This window comes from Trachemys scripta, unplaced genomic scaffold (genome assembly GCF_013100865.1).
Source record: "Trachemys scripta elegans isolate TJP31775 unplaced genomic scaffold, CAS_Tse_1.0 scaffold_26, whole genome shotgun sequence".
Lineage (NCBI taxonomy): Eukaryota > Metazoa > Chordata > Testudines > Emydidae > Trachemys > Trachemys scripta.
In genome coordinates this window covers 2,408,792-2,420,374 of record NW_023260511.1, presented here as the reverse complement: position 1 = coordinate 2,420,374, position 11,583 = coordinate 2,408,792, and the positions used below count along the sequence as shown (strand labels likewise).

The 11,583-nt window shown below is 47.7% G+C and overlaps 1 protein-coding gene across 2 annotated transcripts; it reads left to right on the top strand.

The window, feature by feature from the left end:
• Positions 1-215: 215 nt before the first annotated feature.
• On the top strand, positions 216-11,283 carry LOC117870359. Of its 2 annotated transcripts, XM_034757498.1 has the most exons (8): positions 216-281; positions 3,894-3,932; positions 5,277-5,564; positions 6,127-6,198; positions 7,841-7,930; positions 8,872-8,927; positions 10,133-10,164; positions 10,992-11,283. In XM_034757498.1, exons 1-8 carry the CDS (start codon positions 260-262, stop codon positions 11,035-11,037), a joined length of 645 nt encoding a protein of 214 aa, XP_034613389.1. In that variant the 5' UTR covers positions 216-259; the 3' UTR covers positions 11,038-11,283. The 2 variants fall into 2 exon arrangements, with proteins under 2 accessions (XP_034613389.1, XP_034613391.1); XM_034757500.1 differs by lacking the exon at positions 10,133-10,164.
• The last annotated feature ends 300 nt before the right edge of the window (positions 11,284-11,583 follow it).

The window sequence follows — 11,583 nt, the reverse complement described above, 5'->3', positions numbered from 1 at the left end:
TGATGCAGAGACCAGACGCGGGGGTGGTGGTGTTGAATAATGTTTCCGTTCTCATCTCACGGGGGGAGGGCCCCTCTGGCCACAGACGTATCAGGGCCTCTCTCAGACACACTACAAGAGCCCAGAGCCTGTCCGGGCCGGAAGAAGGAGGGGAGAAGGAGGGACCTGGGGCACAGAGCCCAGGTGGCTGCTCATCAGAGAATTAGATGAGATGCTGCTGTGGGATATTCAGGCTGAGTCGCCAGCTCTTGATCCCTCCATGATCCTGCTGTGGCTGCTCTGTGAGTGTGCAGTGAGCTCTCTGCCTAAAGGCTTGGTGGGCGGCAGGTTTATGGCTCTGTCTGGGCTGGGGGGATGTGGGGACCAGCCTGGGGGGAGGGGAATTTATGGTAAAAATGGTTTAAACGAACAGCTACACGTGGATATTATACTGAGCTCTAAATAGTTATTTCATGTTGGGTTTAAAAGCTGGTTTGAAATTTGTGGGCCAAAGTTTCTTACCAATTTCTGAGAGAATATTTAATCCTCAGAACATTGTTTTGATAATTAGCTATTCTACTTTATATATAATGCCCCTGTGTGTGTGTATTGTACTTGCATATATATTATACCCTGTGGCTGAGATTTTCAAAACTGCCTAAGGGATTTGGACACCACGTTCAGATTCATGGCAACTGAACATCCAAATCACCTACAGAGCTTTGAAAGTCTGAGCCAGTGAGCAGATCTTTAATAGTACATAGAATGGACCTGCATTAAAAGGATGATATTGAGGTAACAAATCAGGAAATGACAGAGTTAGGGCTGGCTGTGGGGAGCTCATTTCAGGGACAAGGAGAAAGAGTCAAAGCTGATTAGGAAAGTAAAGACAGTGAAAAAATGTTGTGAAGATCATTAATGTTTGTGTTCTGTGTTTTCAGCAGGTTACATGGGTGAGGAGTGTTTTACTATAAGAACAAATTTCTTAAACTTTAATGGAGACTTTAATCCTGCCTTGCAAGTACCCAAACTTTGTAAGATTCCCAATTGGGGCTTTCCACCGATAGACATGGTGAGACCAGGGCATATAGATGGTGTTCCTGATGTAACCAGATATTTCAGAAAGCTTAATCAAGTCAGGAAAAAACACAGGACTGAGAGCTGCTCAAAATTTCTGGGAAATTTCAAACTTTACAAATAAAATCAGGATAATTTTCCCACTGAATTGCCCCACACTCCCGTTTTTTGATCAATTACATAACTGGTTGAAATGTTTCAAATTTCCAAATTCTGAAGTAAAAAATAAAGTAAAAAGTAAAAGTAAAAAAAAATGAGGCTAATGATGAGCTAGGCAAGGAGGCTGATTTATTGATTTTACTTGCTTCGGCATTTCTCTTAGTAGCATCCCCTGCAATCCAGGCAATAATGCAGATGACATGGGCTGGCAATGTATGCCGGTTTTGGTGTCATAGGGATCATGTGGTACAATGGCCAGATCCTCAGCTGGTATAAAGCAGCTCCACTGATGTCGACGGAGAATTCCAACTTATGCCTGCTGAGGATCAGGCTCTGTATTGTTATTGAGGTAGCCTGAGCCCTACAGCTGGATCTGCCTGGGCACCAGGAGTTCAGCTGTAGGATTAGGGCCAATGGCACTTATTCATGGCGGGTTTATTAACCCATTATAACCCTCAGACACTTGGCTTTGTCTTTGTCTTTAAAGCTCTAGACAATTCGTATTATTTGCTTGATTGGGATATAAAAGCCTCAGTTTAGATTCCAGATGTGTTTGAAATAATAATAAATACTTTAGACACATACATTTCTCACTGAGGAACTTACATTAGGATTTGTTAGAACAAATAACGAAAATACTGGGTGAACTTTAAAACATCAGACTTGGCATGTAGCTAAAGCCCATATGGAGCAGCAGTTCTGTTAGTTTGGAAGAGAAACACCTAGAAATACTAATGCTTTTTGCTGGCATAAAGTCCTATAACTCAAGTGAATTTAATGTAGCTATACCAATTTACACCAACTCTGGCTATTCCCCTAAAACTCCAATCTTGTACATGCACAACTTTGCTCATGTAAGCAGTAACATTGAAGTCAACAGCGCTACTCTCACGAATACAGTTATGTGTGTGTTTAATTGTTTGCAAGATCAGGATCTAAGGTTATACATTATTAAACACTCCATTTTGATCATATAGAATATTGATATTACTATAAATTCCAGTTCAAACTCCTCCTTACGCAAGCCACATTCCTTTCAATAGTGCAGACATTACACAATATGTCCCCACTCCATCCCGTCACAGATAGAGCGTAACTCTGAGAACAGCAACATTTTATTATCTAATACAATATTTTTGGTCAGAAATATGATGTTAGCATGGACTAAGTGGCTGTGGGTGGGATTTTCAAAACCGCCTGAGTGATGTAGGAGCACAAAGACCATTGAAAGTCCCTGGGGTTTATGTTCCAAAATGGAGCTGTATAAAAACACGCAAAAACACTTTTATGACACATTATTAAATTTCAAAGTTGTTGCCATTTCATGGGGTTCCAAATGAAAGGAATGTTTGCTTTTGTTAAAAAAAAAGGAATAAAAGCTTTTGAAATTTAGAATTTTTTTTTTGAATTTTCATTTAACCCAGTTTCCCTTTTTTCTTCCCTCTGAATGCAACAAAATGAACAATGTCCCATTTATTATGTGCAACCCTGGTCACCCCACCTAGGTACGGTGTGTAGCCCCCTTCACCCCACCTGGGTACTATAGGCAGCCCTGGTCACCCCACCTACAACAGATGAAAGAGTGGCCAGGTTTTCCCCTCTTTTCTCATTTTTATATTTTTCATGTTTCCTTTGGCCACTCTGTAATTTTTCTGAGCTTCCTCAACTTTGAGGATTGGATAACCAGGGCAGCACATGGTACCCAGGTGGGGTGACCAGGGCAGCACACAGCACCCAAGTGGGGTGACCAGGACTGAACATAGTACCCAGGTAGGGTGACTGGGACTGCGCATGATATCCAGGTGGGGTGACTCGGGTTACGCAGTGACCAGATGTGTGACCGGGGCTATACACGATACCCAGATGAAGCTTTACCATTGATACCAAAACTTTTCATTTTCTAAAAAAGGCTTTAAAAAAAATTGAACACTTCTTTTCTTTCCAGTTCTGTCTCTTAGGCGCTTACAAAAGTCCCGCCAGGCATTGCCAGAGACACGCACTGGGGCAGTGCTCAGATTGTGCATTCCACCTTAGCCCCACCTGCTCTGGGTCCAGGGTGACTGTGCAAGCTCCCGGGGGAAGGGGAGTGAACCCCAGCCTTTGGGATCTTTAGAACACCTGGGGTTGAAAGCAGAGGCTGGTTTTGTGACTAAGGTGCTGGAATTGGTCTCAAAGGGTCTTAGCTTCAGTCCCAGTTCTGACTTCCAGAGGGAAACCACTCAGTCTGTGTCTCACTTCCCCACCTGGGAAATGGGGATAACAAACCCTCCCCTGCCCTCTGGGAGCTCTGGAAGGCTAAATTCATGGTTGTGTGGGAAGTGCTCAGGTACCCCAGTAATGGGAATCTTACAAGGACCTATAGGATGATAAGTAGCCCTAGAAAATATGTCAGAGAGATGGGCTGATCTAATAGGGGATGTCTTGTAACTTCTGGGATTAGCATGGCACCTTGTAAATTGCACAGTAACTGATGGGTAGAGTGAAGGATCTTGATCTTGGGCTTGAATCTACACAGATCTGATTGAGGGATCGGAGCCTAGGGCTCTTGCATTACCCCTAACATGGGATTTCCTGGCTTGCTTTGGCTTCATTATCAAGGTTAATGACACCCCAGCGTAGCTGTGTATATAGTTAGAGCTGCTGTGTCTGTCACTCACCCCCTCTGCTGTCTGGTGCAGGTGCTGGGGTCACAGGCCAGGAGCCCTGCAGCTCCCCAGGTGAGTGAACGCACAAGAGACATGGATGAAGGGGAGACACAGAAAGGAGTGAAACCCCCAGACAATGGCAATGGGAGGGCGGCTGAGGAGGTGTAGGAGGGGGATGAGGATGCCTCTTGCATGATTCCTGCCTGAAATCCTAGTAATCACACTGTAAATGGAATTTCTCACGGTGACAGACCATAAACATTAATGAAAATTAAAGACACTTGGACCAGATCCTCAGCAAGTATAAATCAGCTTAGCTCTGTTGACTCCAATGGAGCAGGGCTGATTTACACGAGCTGGGGATCTGACCCAGTGTCGCTGAGATACATGTTTAACAAACTTTCCATGTGTGAATCTTGGCAGACTTGGTGCTAATACAGGAGTGTGTTAATGAGACCCGGGCACTGCACTAGAATGAATTTGTCTTAAATCTCCTGCACTGCACCGTATTTAGTTTTATTCCAATGTGAAGAGAGATGGCTCGCTCCATCAGCCAAGTGTATTTCTCATTAATTCATCACTAATTCCCTGCCTGGCTCTGCCTTCACTGCAGAGCTAACTCGAGTTATCTGCACTCCAGTGACTCCTCTCGAGTTAGCCGAGCTCATGTGAGAACAGCCACGCTGGCACTGCTGTGACCACGCTGGTTCTGCACTCCCCTGAGTGTGGGGCTACGGCTTCTGGGGGCCTGTCCCATGGCTCTGAGAGATGAATAGTGGGAGAACTTGTCTGTCCTTTCTGGGCATATTAGGGGAACTGTGGGAAGGCACTGGAGGACTATTGGTATTTGAGTGGTGCTAGCCTGTGTCCACACTACAGTGGTTGTGGTAACAGCTGAAGCTTTGTGCTCACTCACATTTTAGCACATACCCCTCTTGGGCTGGCCAGCTCCTGATAAGAGCATCACCACACTTGAGTTAAGGGATTTGTATATGGACGGGACTCAAGTTAGGAGCAACTTTGAGTCATAACTTGCATTAATGCTGCAGTAAAGAGAGGCTCTTAGTCTCCTTGCAGAGGCATGTTTTTAGAGTACATCTATACTGCAAAAAAAAAAAACCCATGGCAGTGAGTCTCAGAGCCCAGGTCAATTGACTCAGGCTTGTGGGGCTTGAGCTACGGTGCTAAAAATAGCAGTGTTGATGTTCCCACTTTGGCTGGAGCCCAGGCTCTGAGGCCCTCCCTGCTTCCTGGGTCTCTGAGCCTAAGGTCCAGTCTAAGCGGAAATGTCTACACTGCAATTTTTAGCCCCCCAGTGTGTCCCCACCAGTCTGAGCCAGTTGACCTGGACTCTGAGACTTGCTGCTGTAGGTTTTGTGGTGTAGTCGTACCCTTAGTCTCTCTTTCTTGTTGCAGGTGACTTCCCTTCTCCTACATTGTCCCTGAGCACCTCTTCAGCTCAGGTCGGGGACTCTGTCTTGGCTCAGTGTTCCCTTCGTCCCAACAGTTTAGCTGCTCTAGTTATTTTCTGTCAGGATGGCAAAGAAATCTCCAGCCAATTGACCACGCCAGGCCAGTCACTATATCAATATAAAATCTCTGTGCGGAGCTCAGGCCAGTTTAGATGTATGTACCAGTACAGGATCAACCAGAACCACGTGAACAATTCCCGTCTGAGTCTTCCCCGGACCTTGAATGTAACAGGTGAGATGCTGGACTCCAACACAATGCAAGGAGGGGGAAGGGAACAGCTGGCTGGTGTCAGGCATTTTAAAATTATGTGGGCTTCAGCCATGGGAACCTGGTAATGATGAGGCAGGAGTGAGCCATGATCATTGCTGAAGCGGCTCAGGATTGTGCACAGCCTATTAGGTTCGTTACCCCATTTTCCAATCCCATTCCTTGGTCCATTTGTCTGTCTGATCCACCATGATGTTTTGAATTTATCATGTCTGTAAAACTCCCAACACAATGAGACCTAGAGTTGGCCGTCAGGTGCTGGTGCGTTCTTATTGATTGTTATTATTATTACACCAGCTGGAATCTGGCCCATTGACTCCAGGGAAACAACACCAATTTACACCAGATGGGGATCAGGCCCATTGATACAAGTGCAGTGATGATTTACACCAGCTCATTGATGGCAAAGTTCCACCAGACCCGGAGTGATCAGCTCTGGGAGTTATCGCGTATCTGATGCACTGTATCTGCAGATTTGGCTAAAAGGGGCTTACATGGTGTGATTCTTTGTGTGTTTATTTCCCAGACAGAAGTGTTCATTCTGGTGATGCTGATCACAGCAATAGCGGCAGCTCTGAGAAAAAATCAATTCCTGATGGTAAATAATTTGTATTCACTAATGGCCAGATTCCCAATTCACTGGAGGCAGTGGGAAGATTTCCACTGAGTGCTTTGGGCTGCGCATGAGGCACTAATTCAGTGTTTCTCCAACATGCCAAGCTAGAAGGGGGCGTCCTTGAGGAGTCCCAGCTGAGCGGCTCCCTCCAACCTACCCCACTTCAGAGAGTTTGGGGGAGTCCAGGGAAAAGATGGAAGGCCAGGGCTGCAGGAGACTATTGGTTTGTCTCCCCACAGCTCCTCCTGCCTCTCATCCTGCAGCTCCCAGCTGGCATCATCTCCCAGGGCTGGCTTGAGGGGTGGGCTGCACTGGAGAGCTATTAGGAATTCTGTCAACACCTTTTTTCCAATTAAAAATTGAGGCTTTGATCAAATGAAGAGTTTTGTGGCAAAATTCGACTTTCCTTGGAGATTTTCGATTTTTATTTTTGGTCAGTATATTGAAAAGTGAAAATATTTCAGTCTTTGGTTGACTGTTGTTTTTCTGTGATTTTCTGACTCCCTGAAAACAAAGCAAAAATGTTTTTGGTGTTTGGTGAAGAGTTTAAATTTTTCCACCGAAAATGTTGACAAAACCAAACTTTGTTTTTTTTTTCATTTTCATCACAATTTTCTGGAGAGAACAAAAAAAATTCTAACCAGCTTTGGGGCCAAAGTTTTCAGGCCTGTTCCTACCCAACTGACCTTCCCACCAGCCAGGGCAGCTCCAGAGCGCTGCCCCTCTAAAGACCCCCTCACTCTATGGAAATAGCAGAGAAAGCTGAGCTTGGAGATGTGTCCAGTGCTGCTCCAGCCCAGCCCTTCCCCCTACCAGCCAGGAAGCCTTTGTCAGGAATGTAATCATAGTGTCATAGAAATGTGGGGCTGGAAGGGACCTCGAGAGGTCACCTGGTCCAGCCCTCTGCACTGAGGCAGGACCAAGTCAACCTAGATCATCCCTGATAGGGGTTGTCCAACCTGTTCTTCAAAACCTTCCACAGCCTCCCTTGAAAGCTTGTTCCAAAGCTGAACTAGCCTTAGAGTGAGCAAGGTGGATCTACCAATCCTGCCCAAGGAGCCATGGTCCAAGGACCAGAGTATGCAGCACTGGCCAGGGAAATGGGTCTGTGCAGCTGTCTGTATTGTCCAGACTCACATTCAGTATTCCTGCTCCCATATCCTCACGCTCCCCTGCCCCCAAGAAGTAATTCCTGGCTCCTTCCCATCTCCCCTCGCTCTGCCCCTCCTGGAGAATGGTCAAGGAGGAGCTGGTCCTGGGAATGACAGGGCCTGCTATGTAGTCCTGTAGGTCCCCATCCCAGTGCGTCGGTTTCCCCATGTCCTCTCTGCGCTGAATGTGCCCCGTGTCTCTGACATACCCTAGCTCTCTCTGGGTATGGTTACTCCTAGGTCTCCGTCACTCCCTTGCTAGCTCTTGCGGTGGCTTTCCTGTCAGGACTTGGCCTGGGCAGGAGCAGGGAGAACAGACAGGCCCATGTGGGCCCAGCCATGGCTGGGACTGTCCTAGCCATAACCCAGGAGTGACACACAGCCAGCATGACCCCCAGCGCGGGTAGACCTGCAGCATGAACTCTTCAGTGCCGGCTCCCGCAGGATTGTTCACATTTGTCTGGTTTTCCCAGGAGGGCGATTGGGACCGGAGGCCATCTGGGGAATTGCAGGGCTCTCTGTCCTGTGTCTGGCTCCACTGATTTATCTGCTGGTGAAGAAAGGTAGGCGATGGGGACTTCAGCCCCAGGCTGTGAGCGGACAGTGGCCATGTCAGGGAGAGACCAAGGGGAGCATTTTCCAATGATCCTATGTAACAAAGGCAGCCACATTCAACGGCTTTCGATGGGACTTAAGCGGCCTGGTCACTCTGGTGCTTTCAGAAATGCTTCCCCAAATGCCTAGGGAGCCATTTCAGAAGCTGTCAAGGAAAGTAGGAGCTGAACTACCATGGCCTTACAGTGGGGTGTGAGCTCCTTAATCCCATGGGCACTTTGTCAAATACCACGCCTAGTTCGTCCTAGGCCCTAGTGGAGGAATGGATACATCATACAGGAGGTAGCTGCTCACTACTCTCCTGGCTGAGCCAGAAGCCGGCTCGGCTCCAGGGGGCTATTCAGGCGAGCTATGTTAAGGCTGAGTTTGCCAAAACTGCCTAGGGAATTTGGATACACTAACTTGGCAGCTGGGCCTCTGAATCCCTTGGGCAGCTCTGAAAAGCCCACTGTAACCATGGCGCAGAGTCCAGTCCTGACCACAGCATCGTGGAGCCCATCCCTTGGTCGGGGAGGGAGCGAGGGGTGGCTGGGACCCTGCCAACTGCAACTGTCTTCCTTTTTCTTTTCATTGCAGCTAAACGGAGATGTCCAAGGGAGGAAGGAGGTTACCTTCGCCTGGGGTTGTGATTCTGGTCCTGTCCCCAGGGTGTGATGCAGGGAGGTGTGGGGGATGGGGAACTGAGTTCTCAGTTCCCTGGTGAGTGGGTATGTTCCCTGGTGAGTGGGACAGGGACTGAATGTGGGTAGATCCGCTAAGGATCCATTGGGATTGCCTGGCCTCTCTCTCTGTGTCAGTTCTAATGCAGTATTCCAGTGGCAGTGTGTGCACCACAAACACAGAGCAATACCCCGCCGCACTGACATGTTCCACACTTGTTTTTTGACAGTGAACAGCTCCCAAACTGCAGCACTGAGAACACACCCACGGAGGAGCAGATCCAGTGTAAGGACCTATTCTTCCCCCTTACTACTTGTGTGTGGGTAAGGCCTGGTGCCCTGCATGCCTGGGGAATGGTGCCCCAGTGCTGAACAGACACAGAGTCAGAAGACAGCCCCTGCCCCAACTCTCAGAGTTTGTTTAGGCTCCTAACTTTATTTCAGTGTAAATTCAGAGCCTCAATATCTTTGAGGATCTAGGCCTAAGGGTTTGGTCACTGAACACAGCTGGAAAAAAAACAAGCCGAATGAGGAAGGGGTGTGACAAGCAGCAGACACACAAACTGACCCCTGCTGCTATCCCCAAAGCTGAATGGCTGAGCTGTGACTTACCCCCCTGCACAGCGCCCACGCCAGGCTCCCTGCTCCCACCCGTGTCTGCTCTGGCTGTGTTTCCACTGGCCCCAATTCACTGCCCAAGGTCTGACTAACGCATCTGAAAAGCGAGAACAGAGGATTATAGAGCTGGAGGGCTGGAAGGGGCCTCAAGGGGTTGTTGAGTCCAATCCCCTGCACTGAGGGAGAGTTAAAACTACCCCTGTGCTATAATTCATAGCTCCTAAGGCCTGTGATTATCTAGTCTGATCTCCTGTACAGCACAGGCCAGAGACTTCCCTGTGTCTTACACTAACCTCCGGTGCCTGGCACCGGGGGACCTGACCTGCTGTGATCTATAGGAGCTACCCCCATAGACATGTTAAATAATAATACAAAAATAACTGGCGTCCACTTCTCAGCTCTCACTCACACCCTTGCAGCTACAATCACACAATTAGAGCTGATACCTAAGTGAAACCCTGATGTGGTCCCTCAGCCCCAGCCTGTGCTTATTTTGGGCTGTGTCAGGCTGCTGGTGCTGCTGCTGTGTTTATTTCACTGCAGTTTCCATTGCACACCCAGCCCCAGATAGAACAAACCGCCCCGGTGAAATGTGTCCATTTAAAGAACCGGTCGGGTCTGGGAGGGGAATTTCTCACGTTCTGCAGGAGAGCAGGTGCTGTGACCACAAGCCAGCGCTGCACTGGTTGTGCTGGGGGAGTGGGGAGTGAACAGACCCCGCGGCGTATAGTCTAAAGCTGTGACCGGACATTGGGGTCAGTGCTAGGCTGTGTTATTATTGAACACCTAGATCAAGCAATAGATAAATCTCTGTGTGGGGCTCTCCCAGGAAGCAGCACTTACCCTTCTGCTCTCTGCTAACTCTCACCCCAGATGCTGCCATCAGAGAGTTCGGCGCAGCCAGGGTGAGTCGCGATGTCGGTTGAATCCTGACCATGAATTTCAGGATCTGGGACGTCCCAGCGAGAATATGCACCATGAGATACTGTCCAGTGCTAGAGTACAGCAGGGCTGACCTCAGTGCTGGGGGTGTGAGCAGGGATTTGAATTCCTTTCTCTGCTCTGCTGGGGGCATAGGGAGCAGCCTCAGATATTGTAATGGATCCCTGTGATGGTCTGGTCTGCGCTCCTGCAGGGTCTCACCCAGCGATTCCTGCGTCCCGCCCAGAACTTCAGCCACTGCAATTATTGCTTTTAACTACCCATGAAAAAGACAAGATTTCTCTCTCTTTTTGCCCAATTTTCTATCTCTACCTGCTCCTGCCTCTGTACTTGAGCTGATTGAAAATGTTTGAACAAAAAGATTTTTTGTAGAAAAATGAGCATTTTTTCTAAAAAGAAAATTTTTACCAAGACCTGCAGGAATCTTTTGAAATTTTCTATTCTGTTTTCAAAAATGTGGTGAACATTTATATCAAAGTGGTTGCTAAAACTGTTTACTGAGAACTGGGCTTTCAGTAAATAAATAAAAAGTATAATGATTTTGATGACATTTGTTGAGAATTCTGATAAAAAAAATTAATGGCAAATTGTACAAAAATAAAAAACCAACTCCATCTGGAACTAGTGAGACGCAAAAAAATCCACGTATTTTTTGCAAAACTGTTTCTCCATATTCTGACCAGCTGCCCATAGCACCCTTCAAAAGTCTATTCTGCTGTGGTGTCATTTTCTAGATATTGGGGTTTGGGAGTTAGCAGAGGAATAACAGGATTTTATTTTTGTTTTAAAGCTTCCTCGGGTGCAGGAAAACAAGACTTCAACATACGCCATTGTAGGGAAAGTCCATGGCAGTCCCAGCTAACGCTCCAGCTTCTGAAACCATGGCTCAGCCTGCACCTGCTGCCTGCATTGACTCTGAAATGGTGGGCGGAGAAGAGGCCAGTGGCTCCTAATGGGCTAGTCACTGAGTAGCCATAGAACTTTGTTAAGTTTTAGGGAAAATCTTTCTGTTCCGTGTCTTTGTTTGGAATTTTCTAGACACTAGGGCAGATATCAGAGTGTTTATTCCCATTGTAATAAAACTGCAGTGTGAAAATTTGTGCAATGCCGATTCCTTCTTGGATGTTCAGGAACTCGGCTCCCCTTGAGTATAACAGAGTTCTGCCAAGCCATGGACCCTGCGCTCCCCACAGGCGTGGGCCGGCCAGGCAGGGGCTGGGTACAGCGCACAGGGGAGAGATGAATTCATCTAAACACCTCCTGATCCTCAGTGTGTGAAACTCAAGCACATGGGCCCTAGCATTTGTCTCCCCGCAGTACTGCCTGGCCGGCCGGCACATGGACAGCAGGGGCCTAATCTCAGAGATCTCATCCGCCCAACT

What these genes read in the sequence shown, in the direction of transcription:
- LOC117870359 (XM_034757498.1), top strand. Translation starts at nt 260, where the DNA reads ATGATCCTGCTGTGGCTGCTCT. An exon ending in GGAGCCCTGCAGCTCCCCAG is followed by an intron (nt 3,933 to 5,276) that starts GTGAGTGAACGC and finishes TTCTTGTTGCAG; the next exon opens with GTGACTTCCCTTCTCCTACA. An exon ending in TTATCTGCTGGTGAAGAAAG is followed by an intron (nt 7,931 to 8,871) that starts GTAGGCGATGGG and finishes GTTTTTTGACAG; the next exon opens with TGAACAGCTCCCAAACTGCA.